This window comes from Episyrphus balteatus, chromosome 3 (assembly GCF_945859705.1).
Source record: "Episyrphus balteatus chromosome 3, idEpiBalt1.1, whole genome shotgun sequence".
Classification (NCBI taxonomy): Eukaryota; Metazoa; Arthropoda; class Insecta; order Diptera; family Syrphidae; genus Episyrphus; species Episyrphus balteatus.
Window position 1 is genome coordinate 50,513,352 of NC_079136.1, and position 23,843 is coordinate 50,537,194.

At 34.7% G+C, this 23,843-nt stretch overlaps 3 protein-coding genes across 3 annotated transcripts; 2 read left to right on the forward strand and 1 right to left on the reverse strand.

The window, feature by feature from the left end:
• Positions 1-327: 327 nt before the first annotated feature.
• Positions 328-5,997, forward strand: LOC129916717 (caspase Dronc-like). The gene is made up of 5 exons (XM_055996826.1): positions 328-583; positions 730-896; positions 4,527-5,317; positions 5,382-5,506; positions 5,574-5,997. The coding sequence occupies exons 2-5, from the start codon at positions 765-767 to the stop codon at positions 5,813-5,815; spliced, it is 1,290 nt and encodes a 429-aa protein (XP_055852801.1). The 5' UTR covers positions 328-583; positions 730-764; the 3' UTR covers positions 5,816-5,997.
• A 9,661-nt stretch (positions 5,998-15,658) lies between these two features.
• On the forward strand, positions 15,659-17,651 carry LOC129916725 (COP9 signalosome complex subunit 5). The gene is made up of 3 exons (XM_055996834.1): positions 15,659-16,021; positions 16,093-16,687; positions 17,506-17,651. Exons 1-3 carry the CDS (start codon positions 15,755-15,757, stop codon positions 17,649-17,651), a joined length of 1,008 nt encoding a protein of 335 aa, XP_055852809.1. The 5' UTR covers positions 15,659-15,754.
• LOC129916696 (nitric oxide-associated protein 1) lies at positions 17,649-22,899 on the reverse strand. The gene is made up of 9 exons (XM_055996795.1): positions 22,300-22,899; positions 22,116-22,243; positions 19,239-19,536; positions 18,992-19,176; positions 18,830-18,923; positions 18,588-18,719; positions 18,381-18,529; positions 17,969-18,320; positions 17,649-17,907 (listed from the first exon to the last, which is right to left on the reverse strand). The coding sequence occupies exons 1-9, from the start codon at positions 22,802-22,804 to the stop codon at positions 17,705-17,707; spliced, it is 2,046 nt and encodes a 681-aa protein (XP_055852770.1). The 5' UTR covers positions 22,805-22,899; the 3' UTR covers positions 17,649-17,704.
• Positions 22,900-23,843: the final 944 nt, after the last annotated feature.

The following is a 23,843-nucleotide window of genomic DNA, read 5'->3' on the forward strand; positions in this document are numbered from 1 at the left end:
AAAACATTTTTTTTTTAATTTGAACTGATCTTATTTACAAAATTATCTCCTTCGCTGTACCTAGTAAGGCTTTACCTAGTAAAACAAGCTAGTAAGCAATTTCACGACTAGTTATTGGGGATCTTTATTTTGTTTTACATATTAATTAAATAGAAACAGCAATCGCCTCTAATCTTTTACCTACTTAAATTAGACCTCAGAATCGCACATCACTGTCGTCTACGATTTCCAAATCCACAGCGGCATTGTGGATTGACCTTAAACATTGTTAAGTATGTTCTCCTCCTTAAACGTCAAAAATGCAAGTGCAACGCCCGTCATTTCTGTCAATTTTTCTGTTTTGCTTTGTTTGATAAATAAATTTTGTGCAAAGTTTATGGTTAAAAGTATTAAAAAACTTAAAAACTATTTATTTTAACAATAAAATAATTAATGGAAACTTATAATCCATTTAAAACATTATCGTTTGCAAAGAAAAATTAAAACTTGTAAAACAACTTTAGCTAGAAAGCCCTATTTCATCAGTATAGAACACAAACTTTTGACTCCCTGCATTTATTTCAAAGAAAAATTATAAATAAAAGTAATTTTATTTTGTTTTAAACTCTTTTTGTTACCATTTTCTTTTATTTTTAATCATGACTCACTAAAGTTTACATACAAATATCAAAACACTTGACCATTTCTTGTTTACCTTCCAAAATTACAAAGTGCATTTCCATTTTCTAGAATTTCACCAGAACCATCCTTAACATAATAGGAGAATGGAAGATTGCCACAGAGAACATATTCGCAAGAATATCAACGAACTTATTCGTACAACAAAATACGAACCTCTTATCAATGCATGCGAATATAAAAGGATTATATCGAATGTAATGCGATCACGTATCGAGGTGAGTTATATCGTTTTTTTCATCAAATTTGTTTGTATGCACTTTGTAGTATGACTAAAAAAGAAAATTTCACTACCCATCCAGGGTTAGATATAACTTATTGTTAAAATTATGGGCCAAAAAGGTACGACAGCACCTAACTGATAGTTCCACTGTTGTAGTCCTCGACGAAAACGCATTTGAATGAACGCCCTTGATCTCCAAATTCTTCTTTATTCTAATTTCCTTGTAGTGGAGTAACTAAAGCTCAAAAATTGGCAATATTAGGGAACCCGGCCGAACAGCTTAGATTTTGATGATCTTTTTTTTCAAACGTCGGTAATTAAAAATACTTCAAAGTCTATAGATTAAAAATTGCCGGTGTTGCCGTTTTGATTTTTTAAATTTAATTGAAGATTTTTGTGAAAAAAAAAACAAATTTTTTTCAAAAATTTTTCTTAAATTTCATAAATTAATTGATGCCAAAAGATTGTCTAGGAAATTCAAGGAAAAAAAATATATGGGAGTGAGGGACAATCTTCCATAGTTCAAGCGATAGATGCAATTTTCTTATTAATTGACTTCAAACAAAAAAAAAAAAATATTTGAACACAACAGCAACACCTACAATATTCAAATATATATTTTTTAAAAGCTAGAAGCTTAGTCATATATGTAAAATTAAAATTAAGTTAAGAAAGAATGGTAATTGAACTCAGATTTTTGAAAAAAAATTATTGAAAAAATTTTAACATGTCGTTTTTTAAACTTGGTCGTAATAAAAAATGCATTTATTTTCAAATTTTTTTGGCCGCATTTATTATGATTTCAAATTATAAAAGGAAATGTCAATATGTATTACGGTTTATGAAAAAAATTAAAAAGTATTTCATTTTCGAAGAACTTTTTTTAATAAAAGTTTGGAAAAAAAATGTAACTTATTTTTTTTTTTAAAGTTAACATCTAAACATAAAATTATTTTTTATTCATTTAATAACCCTTACTGTTGAAAGTTAAATAGCAAAAATTTAAAGTTCCTATTTACCACAGTCTTTGAGAAAATTAATTATTTCAATGCAAAAATTCAGTTTTAATTAAAAAAAACCATTGAAATTGAAGTAGTTTTTAATTTTTTTTTTCAAAAGTGTGATATATTTACCTTTTTTGCTTCGAAATTCAACTGATAATATTGATGGCCAAAAATTTTTTTTAAATAAATTCATATTTTATTAGAAAAAGTTTGGAAAAAATTCATTTTAAATTTTTCTAATAACATTTTTTTTTTAATTTTGAGTTTGAGGACCATTTTTTCAAAAAGTCTTGATTAAATTTAGTGGATTTAAATTTAAGAGATAAGAATGAGCTTCTGGCTTTTTAAAAATGTATTTTAAAATATTGTAGGTGTTGCCGTTGTTTTCAAAATATTTTTTTTGTGTTTGAGGTCAGAATGTTAGAAAATTGCATTTATCGCTTAAACGATGGAAGATTGTCCCTTACTGCCTTTTAAATATTTTCCTTAAATTACCTAGAGAATCTTTTGCTATCATTTGTTTTATGAAATTTAAGCAAAAAAAATGGTTTTGTGAAAAAATAAATTAATTTTAATTTTAAAAAACAATACGGCAACACCGGCAATTTTTAATCTATAGACTTTAAAGTATTTTTAATTATCTACGTTTGAAAAAAAAATCGTCAAAATCAGAGCTGTTCGGCCGGGTTACCTAATAATTTGCTTTAGTTACTCTATTGTACCTACATTCTATGAAGACATTTATAACATTATTTTTTTCTACTTCCAATTACACAACGTAAAAACTCATTCTCTTCTTCTTTGCGAAATAAGAGAAATAAGTTGTGGAAAACTTTTCTTCGTTCTCGATCTACTACGGATAATTGTAATTATCTCGGAACTTATTTCGAATTTACTAAACTCTACACTGGTTGAAACTCAAGCCAAAATAATTAACAATCCTAAGACATTTTATCAGTTTGTCAACTACAAGAAAAAGTCTGATGGATATCCAATATCTCTTTCTTTTAACAACGAAACTTCAAGCGATCCTCAAAATACCTTAAACCCCATTTTTCAAACATTCTTATACTATGTTTCCACCTACGCTAAATCCGAGATTTAGCTTAGTAGATTTAGAATAAATCTCGAGATTTATTTTAAATCTACTTCGCTAAATCTCAGATTTGGGTTCAGCTACCCTAAATCTAAGATTTTCACCTACTTTCAATCCGAGATTTAGAATAAAACTCGAGATTTATGCTAAATCTACTTAGCTAAATCTCGGATTTAGAACAGGTGGAAACGTAGTATTACACCAATGATTCTTTTAAACCAGATGATAATTTTTTCATTCGGCCGTTTTCTCCCTGATATCGAAAAAATCTAATCGAGGATAAATTGTATCTACTTGATTAAGAATACTCTCAAAAATGCCAAATAACCTGCCTGCCATTCTTCTTAAAAAAAATGTTCTCAAAAGCACTTTCACTAATGTTTAAGTTATCTTAATCTCCAGGAGAATTTCTTCAGGTATGGAACACTTTAAGAACTACGGCATCCTTGCTAAACTCTCTCATATACCCAAAATTTTTAAATGCATCCTTAACAAACTCATAAGCTTTTGCTGTAAGTCACTTATATCCCCTAAACAACATGGTTTTCTTAAGTGTAAGTCCACTACCACTAAACTCATTGAATTCGTATCCAACACGTGAAGCTGAGTTAGAAGTCGCTGTTGTATCCACTGATTTAAGAAAGGTTTTTGACAAAAAATCCCATAGTCTCATAATATTCAAACTTACTGCACTTGGCAATATATTTGATTGATATGCTTCTAAACGTTTTCAATCAGACTTTAACAGCTTTTCAGTTTGGTGTCTTAAAAATCGTCTCGCATTAAATGTAACCAAATGCCAATAAATGACCATCTCACGTAAGCGCATAAAATCTCCTCCCCGTTGCTACTTATTCTACAATATGAGCTCTTGGTCTCACATGTGATCCAGGAACTTAATTTTCTAATGCACATCGACAACATGGTACACAAAGCCAACTCAGCCTTCGGTTTTGTTAAACGATATTCCAAAGAAATCTCTAGTGACCCATCCTTGAATATGCCTCTCAAATCTGGTCAACATATGACCATGTCTATATAGCCAGAATCTAAAGCATTCAACGTTTCTTTCTTCGCTTCGCTCTTCGTAATACTCCTCCCTCTCTATCATGATCGTCTTAAACTAATTAATCGGAAAACTTGAGAAGAACGAAGAGCTATTATAAACGATATTTTATTTATTCACCGACCTCACCGGATCTGTTGACTGTCAAACTGTCTATAATTCCATTTTTTTTTTTTTTTTAATACTAACCCCGGCAATTGTGAAAAAGCCTCGCCATTTTGTATCTGTCCTCCCACCGTATATCCTATGGCTCCAACGAACCCTTTACTCGAATGTTGCGGAGTATAAGCACGAACCTAGACTATTTTGATTTCAACATCAGCACTTCCATCCTTAAACACCGCCTTCGAAATTACCCCTTTTACCTCATAAGTTAGTTATAAGTTAGTATGTTAGCTTGATTAAGTTATATGATAGGTTAAATTTATCCGAATAAATGGCATTTCACTCACATTTCAGAATCTTCCCGATGCCGAAGAAGATGAAAAACACAAAGAACTCTTTATGAAATTAACCAAACGAGGACCCACTGCCTACGATGAGTTGGTTAAAATCTTAGTTGACTTAAAATTCGATACTGCTGCCCAGATTCTACGGGCTCCTAAATACGATGGCTCACATATTTCAATGCATGACCGTAACACTTCTTCAACAAAACCAATTCCCATTGAGAAACCACAAATACCAGAAAACCCTCTGCCGACATGTGTTCCAGAAGGTTGCTATCCTTCAAAAGATATCACTGACTCTAAACATCAACTAGTGCCATTTACCAAGAAAATCGATTTGCCACAACCTTTCGAAGTGAAAAAATCCAAAGTTATTCATTATGACCGAATGCTGCCAATCTACTCAATGAAATCCAAAAACCGTGGAGTCTTTTTCATGGTTAATATCATTGAATTCCCCAATAGGGAGAAGAAAATTCGTTCTGGTGCTGAAGTCGATTCAAAGTACTTGTTGCGTTTGTTCCAAGAATTGGGATTTGTCATTTTCGAGTATACAAATTTGACTAAAAAAGAGTTCTTTGATCGTTTGACTGAGTTGAGGGATTCGCATTACTTGGCAGAAACCGAGTCGTTTGTATTGACTTTGATGTCTCATGGAGAAATGCAAGACGATATGCACGACAGAGTAGAATTCAGCGGAGGAGCTATATGTAAGGTGAATGAAATTGAAGACTTCTTTTCGAATAGGGAATGCAAGAGTCTTAGGGATAAGCCTAAAGTGCTTATCTTTCCATTTTGCAGGTAAATACACTATTAATACTCAATTCAAATTTGATTTTATTGAAAAAAAAAAAATATATTTTAGAGGTGATGCTCCAGATTATGGATTCGCTCGTATTGAAACTGATAGTATAGCTCAGGTTGCGCCGAGAGTGAGTAGACAAATGGAAACTCGTTCGGATATGCTTGTTTGTTATGCATCCGTTAGAGGTAAGTATTTCTACCTTTTGTGTTTAAGTTTTTTGTAAATTCAATTAAATTTTTTTTTTTATTGAAGGCTTTCAAGCACTGCGAGACCCAGAAGAAGGTTCTTGGTATATTCAAGCTTTTTGTAAGGTTCTTGCTGAACATGCACATGACACGCACATTGAAGATATGCTAAAACTGATTGGAGAAAAATTGAAATCATTACGTTCCCAAGAAGGCTATCTACAAACCCCAGCCTATTATAATCATGGATTTAATAAGTTATTGTTTTTCAATCCAGGAGTATATGAAGAAGAGAAACGTCTTGAATAGAATGTTTCTCTTCGTGATACAAATATTAAGTAACAAAACAAATATGTATTCCACATTTTACACCTTGTTCCAGTGTTGGACATTTTTTTAACATTTATACAAATATTTTTAGATTTAAGAAAAAAAAAAACGAACTGATCTTATAAACTTTTGTTAACAAATTTTTATAATGGAAAAAAATTTATTAAACTTATTAATTGACAAAAAAATGTCTTTTATTTTACTTTCGAGGTGGTTATTTTTATAAGAAGTTACTAGTATATAGAAACCGTAAATTGTAAATCCTCATTGGGTTAAAATGTATCGAAAGATTACTGTACTTCAACTGAAGATTATCAAGAAACATTGACGTAAAAAACTGATTTATGACATTTTTGCGTTCGTTTGGCCAAAAAATTGATTTATTTTTTGATCTTAGATCAATTTTCCAAATCTGGATTTTTCGGCAGATTTACCCCTCTTTTAGTAAGTTACTTAGCCAAAAAGCATACGGATTTTGAACTTAGTAGCAACTAAATGGCTTTAGCAGTTAACTAAATCGTATAAAATTTGGGGCTATTATTTTCTTTTGCGTGTTTTTGATAACTTTATTTTGAATGTCAAAAGGGCCCTGATCTGTAACCTTATCACTGGTGATAAACGTTTTTCAACATCTCTAAAATTTATTTTCTTCCATAAATAAAGCAAAATTTCTTTCAAATTCAGAATTTATGAATTGAGAAAAGGTTAATAATGTTTTTTCTACAAAAAATCAGTCAAATGGTTTGAGAGAAAGTCAGAAATCTAGAAAACTTATCTACATAAATATGGCAGATACCCTTAATAACGGTTCAAAAAGTATTCATTTTTTATTTAAGCACGATAGTATATGTGCCCTTAATTATGAAAGTGGACTAAGTCACTCCTAAAAATGGCCTCAAATCTAGCCTTAAAATAATTATTATTTAAGGGGTAAAGTTTATTTGAAAGCTAAATTGCAATAAATAAACTTTTTTATTGCTCCGCTAGTGATTTCATAAAAGAAATATAATTAAATCGTTGTAAGAAAATTATTATGTAAGTTTTTCTTTAAACAATGCAAAAAGTGGCTTAGTCCACTTTCATAATCATGGGCACATATGTATATTTTTACATGTATATTTTCTATAAACAAAATTATTAGAGCATTTTTTTTTTGAAAAACAACCTCTTCCATTTTCTTCATTATGCCAAGTACCGTTAATTTCGATCCTGAAAACAAAATTTTAATTTTCCCTCTAGGGAATGACGGGAAATTAAATTGTTAAGTAGGACCAAGTTTGAAGAGAATCGCTTCTCCATCATTTTTTTTAAGTTTACCCTTGGAATACCTTCAAACAAGAACGTTTGAAAATGTTTAAAGTTGATATTTGGGAAATCCTACTGCGGATAGCTTTGCCAAAAGAACACTTAGGGGAGAGTGGGGCAGTTTTGAACACTTTTTGCTTTCGCAACTGCTAGAAAGATATTTATTCGATTTATTGATCTGTTAAGTTTACTTATATGAAGCAGTGATATTGAACTTCGATTTTAAATTATATCTGGTTATTTTAGCATATTATTTATATTTAATTTTAATTTTTAAGCAATATTAGATCTTATGTTCAAAAGTGCCCCATGTATGGGGCAGTTTTGAACATGGAAGGGGCAGTTTTGAACATCAGTATTGTAATGTTTTATTCCGGGTTCACAATAAAACTTATTTCGTTTATTTTAACTTCCACTTATCTTTCCGTTCAAATAAGAACACACTTTATTTCAAATCAATTTACTTTTATTATTCGCTCAAACAAACACACTTTTCAATCACTTTATTTACTACTAACAATTTCCAACACTTTATTTCACTTTGTACTGTACTCTTTCACATTCAAGATTAAACTGTATCCGGTCGGTGTCCACGCTGCCCTTTTATACCTGAAATTCGGAATTCGAGAATGTCTTCGAAGGTTCTCGTCTTTGCTTCTCGAAGCTTCCTTTCCAAGAGGGGGCGCTTCATACTTCCAGTCCAGTGGGATATTTTGGGATATTCAGCAGTCGAGGGAATTTCTTTGGATGCGTTCAGAGGGTAGTTTCTTAATTACTAAAGGTCCGTTCACATTTCTACCTTTACTGTAGCAGGTAGTGTGTTCAGACTTTTATCTTAAAAGTAGTTCGGTAATTCATCGTTACATTGCCCCCCTCTTAGGATTGTTCGTCCCGAACAACTCCATTGCTACTTTCACCATTATAACGATGTAAACGGTCACAATGAACTACCTTTAATTTTCCTCTTACCCCTCTCTGTATACGGTAAACCACGTCGTTGATTCTGGTTATTACTGTGTAAGGGCCTTCCCAGTTTTGTTGTAGCTTCGGTGATAGTCCCTTTTGTCGGTGGGGATTGTAAAACCACACAAGTTCTCCTTCTTGAAACCCTGTTGCTGTCGCTCGCGCGTCATATCTTGTTTTCATCCTGTCACTAGACGCTTTTATATTTGTCCTTGTCCGTTGGTGAATGTCAGCCAGTGTTTCTTTCAGGTTATCAACATACTCATCTATTTCCTGTGGCTCATTTGGAACACATCCGAATTTTATCTCACTTGGCAGCCGTATTGTAGAACCAAAAAGGACTTCCGATGGTGTATGTCCAGTGGAACTATGTGTTGCACTTCTATAAGCCATCAAGAATAATGGAATATGTCGATCCCAGTCTCGTTGATTATCGTTGACTACTTTTGACAGGTGTTCTTTAAGTGTCCTGTTAAATCGCTCAACCATCCCATCAGATTGTGGATGAAGCGGTGTTGTTCGCGTCTTCTTGATGCCAAGGAGTGAGCAAACCTCTTGAAAAATCTTAGATTCGAAGTTCCTTCCTTGGTCGGAATGAAGTTCCATGGGTACTCCGAACCTGCTCACCCAATGAAAGACAATCTTATCCACAACTGTTTTGGTTTCCTGGTTTGGGATGGCAAATGCCTCAGGCCACTTGCTGAAGTAATCCATCACTACGAGGATATACCGGTTTCCTTTGTTGGTTTCGGGAAAAGGACCTGCCACGTCTATTGCAATCCTCTCAAAAGGTGTGCCCACATTGTACTGATGCATCGTGCTTTGCATTTTTCTAGCTGGTCCTTTGCTAGCGGCACAAGTATCACATTTTCGGCACCACTTTTCAACGTCTTCTCTCATACGTAACCAGTAGAATTGCTGGCGTACCTTTTCCAGCGTCTTGTTGATGCCTAAATGGCCTCCAGAAGTTCCCTCGTGCATCTCTCGGAGAACATCATTAACCTTTGACTGAGGTACGATTAGTTGCATTACATAAGATTTACCATCTGCGGATTCCCACTTACGCCTGAGTAACCCTTCTTGCACATGAAGTGAGTCCCATTGTGCCCAATATGCTTTGAGATTGGGGCTTCGGTCGGAGATGTCGGCCCATTCTGGTTTCTCTTCATGTTCCTTCCATGCAAGGATGGGTTCGATGTCCGAATCTTCCTGTTGGGCCATCCTGAGTTCTTCATTACTCCAGCCGCAAATGGGATCAGCTCTCGTTCTTCTTACAGCGACAACTTCCTTTTCCTCTAGCCGTGTGCAATGCTTGCAGTCTTGCTTGCACGGGCGCCGAGATAATGCGTCTGCATTTGAATGTAGCTTTCCTCTTCGATGTTGAATCTGACATTGATACGTCTGGAGTATCTCGATCCATCTTGCTACTTGACCCTCTGGATTTTTGAAGTTCAAAAGCCAATTTAGTGCACCATGATCTGTGCGAAGAAGGAACTTCTGTCCATAGATGTACTTATGGAAGTGCTTTGTTGCCAATACCAGAGCTAGAAGTTCCCTTCTGGTCACGCAATAGTTTCTTTCTTGTTTCGAGAGTACCTTGCTGAAATAGGCAACGACCTTTTCTTCTCCGTCATGAACTTGCGATAAAACAGCACCAACTCCAACATTACTTGCATCTGCGTCAATGATGAGGCCAACACAGGAGCTTCACATAACCGTAGCTTCAGTTCCTGAAAGCTTTTCTCACACTCACCTGACCATTTAAAGGGTTTACCCTTCTCCGTAAGCTGGTGCAAGCTTTTGGCGATTCTCGCAAAATCCTTCACGAACCGTCGATAGTACGTTGCCAGACCGAGGAAACTCCGAAGTTGATGCTTGTCCTGAGGGGTTGGCCAATTCTTCACAGTGTCAACTTTTTCTGGATCAGTCATTACTCCTTGGGATGAGATGATATGCCCCAAATATTTAACCTCGGTCTTGAAAAGTGCACATTTCTTTGGATTTAACTTAAGATGTGCTTCTCGTAGCCTCTGGAATACAGCCTTTAGGTTTTCACAATGGTCATCAAATGTTTTCCCGTAAACGATGACATCATCCAAATAGACTAGGCAAGATTTCCAGGTTAATCCATTTAAAACGCACTCCATTAAGCGCTCAAAAGTAGCTGGGGCATTACATAGCCCAAACGGCATGACATTGAACTGCCACAGACCATTTCCTGTGGAGAAAGCCGTCTTTTCTCGATCTTCTGGATGGATTTCTACCTGCCAGTAGCCACTCTTCAAATCCAAAGTCGAAAACCATTGTGCTCCTTCCATTGCATCTAGAGTATCGCTGATTCTTGGTAGTGGGTAGCTGTCTTTCTTCGTCACATCATTCAGCCTGCGGTAGTCGACACAAAATCGAGTGCTTCCATCCTTCTTTTTGACGAGAACTACCGGTGATGCCCAAGGGCTTTTGGAATTTTCGATCAGCCCGTCTTTCTTCATTGTCGATATCATTTCTTCAACTTCACTTTGTTTGGCCAAGGGGAGACGTCTTGCTGGTTGACGAATCGGCCTAGCGTCTCCTGTATCGATTCGATGCTGCACCAGTTGTGTTCGGCCGTATTGCCCGCTGGGTGAAGAGAAGATATCAGCATATTCATGAAGAAGCCTTCCAGCAACATTAAGCTGATGTTGACTCAAGTTGTCTGATTTGAGAATTTGAGTCTTTAGTTTCTCAGAGTTCATAGTCATCTGTGTGTCCATCTCGTTGATCTTAGTTATTGCGGACACAGATTCACATTGCCCAACAACTTCTCCTTTCTTAAGCTTGATTGGGTACGGTTTGATGTTAAGTATCCGTACAGGTACCATGTTGTTCTTTGGTGCCACAAGAGTCTTCCCGATGATGATGTTTTCGGAACTCTGCTCAACTTCTGGTTCGACCATGAGGTATCGATGGTTTCCACAGTTCCCCTTTAACTTCGTCCACACAAAAATTTCTGAAGAAGGAGGCAGGCACATGTCTTCTTTGATGACAGTTCTAATTGTTGTTGAGTTTTCGCTGCCATAGACCATTGGAATCTCTACATTTCTGTATTTCAGGACTTGATTACCGATATCCAAAATGATTCCATGCTCCTTCATAAAGTCGATTCCAATGATGCACTCGTCACATATATCTGCCACCAAAAACACATGTAAAAACTTTAGTTCTGCTATACGGATCTCAAGACGAACTTCTCCGTACACTCTTGCTGCTTCTCCTGTGGCGGTCTTCAGACGATAGCTGTTAATGTTATGTAGCCACGTCATCTTTACCAAGTCTCTTCGTACAATAGAGGCGGTGGCACCGGTGTCAATTGTAGCCACGTGTTGGTTATTGTTTATGGTTGCCTCTACTGTCAGACTTTTGTTGTCTCGTTTAGTTTGTGAGACTTGAATTGTGGTTCTGGGGCCATCGATACCAGAAACCAGCTTCTGCCCCTCGAAGTTGGTTCTTACTCGTTTCCCGAATGGGAATCAAGTTGAGGATGAGTGTTGGTTGTATCGCTTACCTGTTGTTGGGCAATATTCCTGTTTCCACAGTGCTGGCAAGCATTTCTTCTTGGTGGCAATCTGCACTGCCGCTGGAAATGTCCTGTCTTGTTACAGTTCCAGCATCGAGCAGCTCCGTCTCGCTGGTTTCTTTGGAATGCGAGTTTTTGACAAGAGCATTCCTCCACTGTAACTTCTCTTACCCGATGAACGCCTTGAGAAGCCTGTTCTGCTGCTTCCATAGTGAGTGCAAACGCTAATGCTTCAGGAAGGGAACGTTTTCCAGCTGTTCGAATTGCTCGCTGAAGATTTATATCAGATACAGCACGTACAAAGGCTTCTGTCGCAAACTGATTGATAATGTCGTCTCCTGCTGTCGGATATGCCAGATGAGCTAACCTTTCAATATCTGCTTGGAGTTGTTGCAGAGTTTCTCCTCTTTTCTGGACTCTTGTATTGAGTTGGACGCGGAAGACTTCCTGCATATGGCCATCTCCAAAGCGTTTTTCAATGACCTGGACAAGAGCGTTAAAGTTACCATTCTTTTCTGGTGGTAAAGTTTGTAACAACTCAGCAGCAGGACCTCTAAGAGCAAGAGTCAGCGCTATACATTTGTCTTCGTCATCCCAGCCATTTGTTGTGGCAGCTGCCTCAAACTGTTTCTTGTAGATCGACCAAGAACTTTGTCCATCAAAGGTTGGTGGATGCATTTCCTTCTTCTTTGAATACTCACCAGAACTTTCTCGGGCCTTAATTTTTCGAACCTTGTCCAACTCTTTAGTAATGTCTTGGAATTTCTCTTCGAACTTTGTGTCCATTGCCAACAGCTTTTCTTTGTTTTCTTCAACACGCTCGTCAAGAGCAGTGAACTTCTTCTCGAAATCACCAAGCTTTCCCTCTAAAAGATTTTTCTGTTCTTCTAGAAGATTCTTTTGCTCATCGCGATGTTCTTCTAGATGTTTCTCCATTTTTTCGAGAAGATTCTGTTGTTCACTCTTTTGCTCGGTACGTTGTTTCTCAATTTTTTCGAGAAGATTCTGTTGTTCACTCTTTTGCTCTGTTCGTTGTTGTTCCATTTGTTCTCTTTGTTCATTGCGTTGTGTCTCAATTTGTTCAAGAAGATTTTTCTGTTCATCCTTTTGTTCTTTACGTTGCTGTTCCATTTGATCTTTCTGTTCTTCAAATTTTGCAAGGAGAACAGCCATCATGGATGACATATCGGAACTAGTACTTACTCGTTCTTCTACCATTTCAACTTCGAATTGAAATGTATCCAAATCTTCGTTTTTCTGGGTTAAATAATCCTGCAGGCGAATAATGAGGTCATTTTTCGATCCAGCAGTAGGAAGACCTCGTTTAGTTAATTCCGCCTTCAGCTCAGTCAAACTTAACTGATTCAATGTCTTACCCATTTTAACTTTTCAAAACGCGAGCACTTTTACTTATTTCAAAATGTTTTACACTTTGTTTATTGTTAAAACACACGCGCACTTTTTATTTTATTCGCGAAATTATCTGATTCGCACAAATAAATAAGTTTTATTCCACTTTTCTGACACCAATGTAATGTTTTATTCCGGGTTCACAATAAAACTTATTTCGTTTATTTTAACTTCCACTTATCTTTCCGTTCAAATAAGAACACACTTTATTTCAAATCAATTTACTTTTATTATTCGCTCAAACAAACACACTTTTCAATCACTTTATTTACTACTAACAATTTCCAACACTTTATTTCACTTTGTACTGTACTCTTTCACATTCAAGATTAAACTGTATCCGGTCGGTGTCCACGCTGCCCTTTTATACCTGAAATTCGGAATTCGAGAATGTCTTCGAAGGTTCTCGTCTTTGCTTCTCGAAGCTTCCTTTCCAAGAGGGGGCGCTTCATACTTCCAGTCCAGTGGGATATTTTGGGATATTCAGCAGTCGAGGGAATTTCTTTGGATGCGTTCAGAGGGTAGTTTCTTAATTACTAAAGGTCCGTTCACATTTCTACCTTTACTGTAGCAGGTAGTGTGTTCAGACTTTTATCTTAAAAGTAGTTCGGTAATTCATCGTTACAGTATTAATTTCGTTGTAATGAATAAATAATACTTAACTTTTTATTAGTTTTTCAATAAGAACATACAAAAACTCCAAATTGATTATTATATTATATTATATTCAATTAACCAACAAATAATAAAAACTCAGAAATAATAACATTAAAATGTAAACTATAGTTATCAGTTTATCACATTTATAAGTTCAAACGAAAAACAAAAACCAAGAAAAATTCATTTAAAATATATCTTAGAAAAATGTTATTCATACCATTTATGCTTCTCAGAGTAAAATAGATTTATTTTCAATATATATAGATATATTTCTAGACATTTAATCCAAATGTTAACAAAACCGATGTTCTTCATGTACCAGGAGCATTAATTGGTGTAGGTAGCTTGACTTTAATTTCTATAACGCTTAAGCGGTATATAATCGAGTTCTCATCGAGAACAGTCTAGCAGAACTTGAAGAATTCAGGCATTTTTTTAAATCTTCAATTATGTTGTACATATTCCCATTTTTTCTTTAATTTTGCCCACAAATGCTAGTTTCATTATTTTTTTTTATAAGAACATTACGATTAATTAAATAAAACACATTCAAGTGTCCTTATAAAATGTATGATACAAACTGCTCGGGCGGTTTTGAACATGTTCAAAAGTGCCCCACCATACTTGTTCAAAACTGCCCCCACTGTGTCAACGACATAAAATGTTGAATAAATATTTAACATTAATATATTCATTCAAAAATTCACCGTCAATTAGTTTAAAATTCACTAACCATTAACAAAAATTGTATTGTGTTTTGAAATCACTTACCAATTTTTTTTTAAACTCTTACAACTAAAAAACTGAAATAATGCAAAACCACTATAAAAATCACCTTCCACCTATAAATCTGAAAGTCAGCCGAGATAACGATGGAAAGTCGTTGACATTTATGGATATCGTGTTGACGGGTTCAAATATCGAAATACTTCTAAAAAAGATTGATTTACTAAAATTTTATATGCAGTGTTCAAATGTGCCCCGTGTTCAAAACTGCCCCACTCTCCCCTACATATAGCCCCGTAACGGGTTCGGACTTTACTTCGATCGAAGTAGATGTACTTCGATTTTGGGAAAAAAATAAAATCTACTTCACTACTTCTCTTTTTCAGGATTTACTTCTATTTCTTGATTGAAAAATATTTTTCAAATAATAAATTTAGAGAAAGGGATTTAACTTCAATTTTAAATCTGGTCGAGGCATTGAGAAATAAAGTTCAACTGAAATCTCAAAAGATGAATGGAGGTCAATTTTCTTCGAATTCAAGATATAAATAAAGTTTATCAAAGTAATTTTGACTGATTTTGAAGAATTCCTGATCAAAAATTTGTTAGATTATGCTGAATTAACATTTTTAACCCAAAGCACCGTTACAACCACTAGATGAGAAAAGTTTTTTTTTGGAAAAGATCATAATAAAAAAAGTAAAGAAAAATAATTTAGTTGGAAAATAATTTTTTTTTTAGAATAATTTTTTGTAAATAAATGTTCTGAAAGTTTAATTTTGAAATCTACTTCCGAAATTTTGGATCTACTTCACTTTTTTTTCAAATTTGCTTCGAAATTTTGAAACTGAAGTCCGAACCCTGGCCCCGTTCCATTGGAGGTGGTAGTTTACTCATGAGTAGATCTAGTACTGAAATTAACACATGATCTTCTACTCGAGGAGATACGAATGTGTAGTTGTTGTACTAGATTTCTACTCACGAGTAAACTACAACCTCCAATCGAACAGGGCTATTATTTCATTTGGGGTCAAGTCATGACAGGCTACACACAAAAATTGCTGACGATAAAATAATGCAAAAATATTTTGTTTCACTATTGTGAATTATATTTTTTCGTAACGTAACACTAACGTATACTTCCCTCCTAACATGCCTGTATTTCTTCATTACATTTGTCATCTAGTTTAGTTTGCCGATACAAAAATTTGTAAAAACAAAAGCCTCCTCTCCAGAACCATCGTGAAATTTTGCAAATTTTTTAACACAAAGAAACTCCAAATAAAAATTAAATATCAACTATGGCTTCAACATCAGAAATGGCCCTTAAAACATGGGAATTAGAAAACAACGTAAGAACTCTTCCATCGTGTGATGAAATATTTCGCTACGACAGCGATCAACAACGGCAAGTTCTCGATGCCAAACCATGGGAAAAGGATCCACATTATTTCAAGGATATTAAAATATCAGCTTTATCTTTGTTGAAGATGGTAATGCATGCCAGATCTGGTGGTACATTAGAAGTTATGGGCTTATTGTTGGGGAAAGTTGAAGACAACACAATGGTTTGTTTGATTATTTCTGATTTTTTCATTACATTTTGGTTTAATTTTATGAGAATTCAATAATTAATTAGGTTGTCATGGATGCATTTGCATTACCTGTCGAAGGCACGGAAACTCGTGTCAATGCACAATCGCAAGCCTATGAATACATGTCGGCTTATATCGATTCGGCCAAAGAAGTTGGCCGCCTTGAGAATGCCATCGGATGGTATCACAGTCATCCTGGCTATGGCTGTTGGTTGTCTGGCATTGATGTGTCCACTCAAATGCTCAATCAGAATTTCCAAGAACCATTTGTTGCCATTGTCGTCGATCCAGTTAGAACTGTGTCGGCTGGCAAAGTTTGTCTGGGTGCTTTCCGGACATATCCTAAAGGCTATAAGCCACCAAATGAAGAACCATCTGAATATCAAACAATTCCATTGAATAAAATTGAAGATTTCGGTGTTCATTGCAAACAATACTATCCACTTGAGGTAAGTTATTTCAAGTCGACTCTTGATAGAAAGCTCTTGGATTCGTTGTGGAACAAATATTGGGTTAATACTCTTGGAAGCTCTGGATTGCTCACAAACACTGAATACACAACTGGACAGATATTTGATTTGTCTGAGAAACTGGAACAAAGTGAATCCAGTTTGGGTCGTGGACCATTTGTTGTATCAGGTAGGTTTACCTTTAAGGCTAGGTGGACCACCACATGAACGGCTCAACGTTCATAAATTAGTGAATATTTTTCACATTTTGTAAAGGTAATTGAATGAAATAAATTTTTTTATTTAGTTTATAAACAAGGCTTAAAAATATTTCTTAGACAAAACGTGTACACTTGTAATGCAAGCCCCTGCAAAATCCCCAATTGCTAGGAGAAAAGATCTGAGCGCTTATGCGATTAGCAATTACGTGATAGGTCGTAATTCGTGCGATCTTTTTAGAAAAATGAAAAATATTTCACTTCCACACATTTCAACCAAAACGAGAAAATTTGACCTCCTTTCATCACAGGGCAAGGAATCCTGTATTTCTTCTAGCACCATCATTGTCGTCCGTTTTTAGAGACGAAAACGATCCTCCCACGTTTTTAACGTTGGAACATCTTATATTCCCGTCTCTCGATTTGCAAACTTTATATATATATACAATATATATACAATGTAACTTAGTCCACTTTCATAATTAAGGGCACATTTAAGAAACAGTGTTTTTTAAAACAACACTTTTTTGAGTGCCATCTAGTTTTGAATGTAGCTAGCTGCATAAATCTATTTTTGTATTAAAATAGATATCTTAAGAGACCCATCTTTATGAAAAACTCATTTTTGAAAAATGTATTAATAGTATAATAGTATTTATTTCATTCAATTATCTTTACAAATGTGAAAGTGATCCACAAATTTATAAACGTTGAGCCGCTGTGGTGGTACACCCATCATTAAGAGGAAATTTAAAAAGCTTCCTTAAACTCGTCCTTATTCGTCTTTCAGGTGGAGATATAAATGAAAAACGCACAGAAGACAAACTAACTAAAGCAACAAGAGATTGCAGTCGTGCCTCTATTGAACTCATTCACGGTCTAATGGCACAAATAGCCAAGGACAAGCTATTCAACAAGGTTGGAATCAACAAGTAATCTTAAAAATTTCGTTTATAAAACTAAAAAACTTCAATTTGAATAAATTACATTTAATAAACTTTAAAAAAAGGTTTTCCTATTCTGTAAGCTATTGAGTCACGAACTCTTTTCCCGAGTAGTCGATCGCCATAGGGTACAAGTGATGGATTTCTAATAAAGATTCCACGTCGTTCTGGTGTCCACACTTTTAAAATACAATACCGATCGACGGGGATTCGTATTCCAATCCAGCCAGCTGATGACAGGAGGATATCTACAAAAAAATTCAATTTTAAATCAAATTTCTTATTTCATAATTTTTTGTTAGAATTTACCACAAGTGGCTGCATCTTCGGATTCTCCATAAATGGTAATTTCTTCGGAGGGTTTAAGTCCAGGCCATCTTTTCAAACGCTCTTCGTCACCAGCGGGTAAACCAAAAAGTTCACTACCAAGGTATTTTTGATAGATATCGGAGGCATCTTCCGTTGGCGTTATGACAATTGGAAGTTTATGGGAGGAATATACTGGTAATCTTATCGAGTCAATATCTCCGTCTAGAAAATCAACTCTTGCCAAACCAGCTAAGAACAATGTCATTCCTCGTTTCAAACGGAAACCTCTTGGTGCTATCATTTGTGAGGGGCGTACTTTGTAAAGTTCTTCTGTCGTAAGGAGATTGTGGATCTAAAAAAGATGTCAATTATTTGGAAACTACTTTTATATTTTGAAAATATTTGTTCGGACCTGTTCCGGTTGCATAACTCCAGGTGTGTCGAAACACCAATGCGACGTTTTAAATTCTTTACTGTTTTCATTGAGTGTTACAATAGGTTGAGAACCAGAGGACATTGCAAACGAATCTGCGGGATCTTTTCTGTCGATTATTGTTCTACCTGAAATTAAAAACATTTATGTGAGTTTGTTGATGTTTGTTATATGAATTGGTTTTACCAATACGACCGACTAGAGTTGCATGTTTAATGCTTCCCGTTTCATTTGCCTGGTCCCGTCGAAGTTTGTCCTCGGCTGCACGTTGAGCACGCTCAGAAAAAAGTCTGCGAAAACGATGATAGACTCTGTAATCTAAAGAAAGGTTACATTTTGATTAAATTAAAACAATTGCAACACTAATTTTTATATTATACGAAAAATAAAAATTCAATACTATGATACTTGCATTGATAAAAACTTACCCGATGGTCTTTGAATTGGAAATTTTAACATTTGTAATGTTGTACCAGGCCATGGACATGTTGTAGCTTTTTTCACTAAATCTGTAGCTTCAAGCTGTAAAACAAAAATCCAATATCAATTACTACATTACATAGTTATTTTTTTTTAAACAAAACAATTACCTTACAATAATCAGAATTCAAAAGAATATTAAATAGTGAACTCTTGCCAACATTCGTACATCCAACCAAAAACACATCACCTTTATGAGTCCAAATTTTTTGCAACTGTGTTATTAGCTCTTCAATGCCATAGCCAGTTTTAGCTGATATTAAACTTACATTTTTTATATTCATTGCATCCAAACCTGCGATTAATCGAAAAGTGATTATTAAAGTTAAACAAAAAGGAGAAATTAAGATAACAAACCACTCTTGACTATTTCGTCCTTTAAACAATTCTTAATATGATTCAAATAGCCAGCCGAATCTTTTGGAAGTAGATCAACTTTATTGCCCACAACGACAATAGGACGTTTATCACCAAGAATCTTTTGTATACCCGGCCAAATGGAACAAGGAAAATCTAAGAGATCGACAATAAGAATGGCTAAAGCGAATTTGTCTTTAATTGCTGAAAGAGTTTCGATGTAAGTCTCGGCTGTAACCTCGACATCTAGAGCGATGTTATAGTGTTTCAGGAAATGACAGCGTTGGCATATTATTTGCTAAAAATCAAAATAATAAGAAATAATAGCACAGTCAATAGTCAAATAAGGTGAAAAATGGGTAAACCTCGGAACGAATGCTAATAGAATTAAGACTTGCGGTCATGAAACTTGTTTAGATTTTTGACATAAGTTATTAAATATCCAATCAAAGATAGAAACCAAAAAATTAGATTATGAGCACGCATTCCAAGATTGTACAAGGATGGTTTTTAGTGCATATCCTAAAATATTTTCATAGGTATAATATGTTTTTTTCATTGCATTGTTTTGATTCTTACGGATATTGGATATGAAAACCTTCATGCAAAATTTGGTTCCTTTACCATAACTTTATAAGGTTTTTCGTTATTTTTGTTATAATAATACGGGTTGATAGATGAAAAAGAGGTAAAACTTTTTTCAGAGAAGTCACATTGCCTTGATTTTAAACTTTTTGGATTATTGCATTAAAAAATACCTTGAAATCATGTATCATATAATTATGTACACTCCTGCTTCCAAATTAACGCACACTTTTTTCTTCTTTAGTTATACCCATGTTTGTAGCTTATATAAAATGGCTTTAAAATTCTTTGGTGCATTTCTTTGTTTGCTTATTACCAACTCGAAAAAATGCTAAAGCTTGGTACGCAGATCGAGCTAATTTTTAGCCGAGCTAAAACTCCCATACAAGTCATTGATAGTTTGTATGGGATCGGCAAATTTTTTTCGATAACTTGTATGGGAGCTAAAATTTATCTCGATATGCGTACTAGGCTTAAACTGCAACAGAATTACCAACTCAATAAAAAAAAAAAAAAAAAAAAAAAACATGGAGTCGTCTGTAAGTTCCACGAATTAACTTTTGAGGGTTTTGTTGTAACTCTTCTGCAGTTTTTAGTTGATCAAGACAACTTAAAGGTGGATTTCGGTCTCGAATACATTTTTTCAACATTTCCTAGATATGGGCCCGTATGCATAAAAAATTGTAAATACTAGCAACAGGAAATTAATAAGTATAAATTAGTTTTGATATGCAAAAAAATGTGGATAAAAAAGTTCATACTTTATAATTTTTCAAGTAAAAGTAAAAGCATTTGCTATTTTTTATAAATCCGGATTTCTGGCTGGCATATACAAATTTTGAAGATATTCTCAAACCACTCTGGCATGCATTATCGTGAATCAGGCTAAACTGTTGACCAAATCTAAGGCTAATTGGAACCGTATGTTGTTCGAGGACATCAGTCAAGTATCTTTGGGTACTTAACGTAGGTCTAGGAGAGTTAACTAAATCCGTATGTGCTGTAAAGCAGATTTTACTCCATGAAAATTAATGACTCTTTTCTTAAAGGTTCGAGGGTTGGGAGACAGACTTCAGCAAATCTCTCCAAAAATCTTTCTTCCACACAAACATTTTATTCCATACCTTGAATTTAAGATCACTCCTGTTTCATTTGAGAAAATAACCATGATACTGTGACATAAAATAATAATAGGATTTTTCTGAAAAATAAATAGGATGTGCGTTAAATTTGAGCAAATACGGCCCAAAAGAAAAAATGAAATAAGGCCCCAAATTGGGGTATTTTTTCATAATAAAACTATGACCCAGTGAAATAAGGCCCCATCCAAATGAAAAAAATGCCCCAAAAATAAATTAAATAAAGCCCCAACTTGTTTTGAACTTTTTTAGAAAAATGAAATAAGACCCCAATTGTGCTTTTTCATGATTAATTTATTTTAGGTAGAGAAATATCACCCCAAACCTACAGAACCATCTTTATGGACGGAACTTTTAAAATTGTTCCTCCAGGAGTTGTTGGAATTTTTCCAGCTATTCTATTAATTATTAATGCTTTTTTACAAATGATGCCTGATGGTTTACTGCACGATCCTTACATTGAAAGGCATTAGTTTGCAGCACGATGTTAACATTGAAAAGCATTAGTAAGAATAGCTGAAAAAATAGCTATTCTGTTATTTACTAATGCTTTTCAATGTTAAGATAATGCTGCAAACCAACAGGGAGTCCACAATATGCGGTACTTTGCCAATTCTGGGTCTTTGATAAGCGGAATTTTACAAAAGTTTTTTTGAAAGAGAATTGAGTTTAACATTTTTATGTAATTTATGAAAAATGAAATAAGGCCCCAAATTGTTTTTAAAATAAAATGAAAGTAAGCTCCAAAATAAGTGTTAGGGTCTTTTTCATAATGAAATTATGCCTCAAAAACAAAGTGGAACAAGGCCCCATAAAATGAAATAACAACCCAAAATTTGAGAAATCGTTGTTGTTGTTTTGTGTGTATTTTTTTTTTTTGTTTGCCTTATTTCATTTTTTTTTTTATTGGGGCCATATTTCCTATGGCGTATATACTACCAGTGTCTATTATTGCTTATTTCGAAAATGAAAACTGCGCGGTTTGTTCTTGAAAATCGCGACTTGCTGATATGAGATTTTTCTAGACTTTTAAGGTAAGTTATACCTAGAATGCCAAAACGAAGATATTGAGCAAAAAAAAGCTTATATTAGCATTCATTTCGAAGTTAAACCCTTATTTGGTTGGGCTATAAGCAAATTAGTTTATTAATACCTGTAACTCTTTTACTGTGCGACCTTTAAAGATCTCACTTGGAATATAACCGGGAATAACTGCTTTCGTACAGTGCAAGTGAGCTCCACAGCCGTTGCATGGTACTCTTGATGCAGGCACTAAAGGATCTACAAAAATATTTTTTCTTTTAAGTCGTCCAGTGCTTTAACAATTTATCACTTACCTGGAGTTCCATAGTTAGAGACAATTTCTCCGTTTTCATTAAGGGTATTTTCATAGAATTCATAGTCATTCATCCATTGTTGTGGTGGCTCCGACCTTTCAGATGTCTGTTTCGGCATAACCACTTGGTCGTGTTCCAAATCATTAGTTTTCTCCCCTGAATTTGGAAGATCTTCATTCTCATCTTCTTCTTCATCTTTATAAGATTGAAGTGCCCTCAACGATAACGGGAATGATTTAACTGAAATGTTTTGGACTTTTTTTCTTTCGGCTTCTTGTTGTCGTTTATCTTCAACAACTTTTTTACGCTTATATCCAAGTAAAGGTTTTTGTTTTTCAAGAAATGAACTAAATATGATTTTGGATCTTATTTCAGCCGGTAGTTTGTCGTAGGGATTTTCATTTGGATCTATGAGACGAAAGTTCTTTTTGATAGCATAATTACGATGTAAATTGGTTATTTGGATTTTTGTTATGATTTTAGTGAATTTATTGAAGCGAATCATCTTTATTTTGTGTCATTTATATAAATTTAAAGAGATGGTATTTTTTAATAAGTTTTTTTTATAAACAGCAAGACTTTTTGGTTTTAAAAAGTGGGTTAGTGAAAAGTCAAAAACAGATGTTTCGGTAAGTAGCGACGTCTATATTTAAAAATTGAAACTATTATCAACTTAAAGTCTATAACAGAATGGATATTCACTAGCAATTTGTTCATGGAGAACGAACAAGTTTTTGGTAGATTTTTTTTTTGTGTGAAGACTCGAAATCGTGTTACCAAAATTTCACACTAAAAAAACGCTGCCGACAGTGATTTTTGAAACTTCCATTAAACAATGTGTTTCACAACAGAATGTCGACGATAAAAACATCTGTTGGCGTTTTTTATACAAAAACGCTTCGGCAGCCGGTCGTTGAAACCAACAATGACCGTCAAAAAAAACACTGCCAGTAGCACTTTTGTATGAAAATATTGCCACACCTGAACGTTAATTTTCCGGGTTTGGAAAACATTTCATTCAAAAACGCTATCGGAAGCGTTTTTTGTCATCAGTAGTTGTTGGTGAGTGAGACAGTCTCTATTTGATGCAGTAATGATTCCGATGTCGAGGAACTCTTCCACTTTCAACAACTTCACACTATACCGCTCTATACCTCTTTGTCAAATGAAATAAAGTCCTATACGACTTGACAATCGAAAGAGATAATTTGCGAAATTGTAGCCTGAAAATAGGCTAGAACTGGGCCCTTACAATTCAAGGCCAGTTGTACAAATCTAATCCGTGGATCAGCAACTTTTATCTTCTGAAATCGGTAGTGAAGCTGAGGTATACCACTGATTCGAGGTCCATAGAATGTTAAAATAGCCAAATCCATGCCTGAACCAAAACTGAACCACAGCATATCCGCTGAAATGGGCAAGTTGAACTCCTGAACCAAGGCTGAACCACTTTTGTATAACTGGCCCTAAAAGCTCAGTGTATTACAGATATCAATGGTTTGCAGCGCCTACATATTTGTGTTTCCACCTTAGGTTCGTTATAA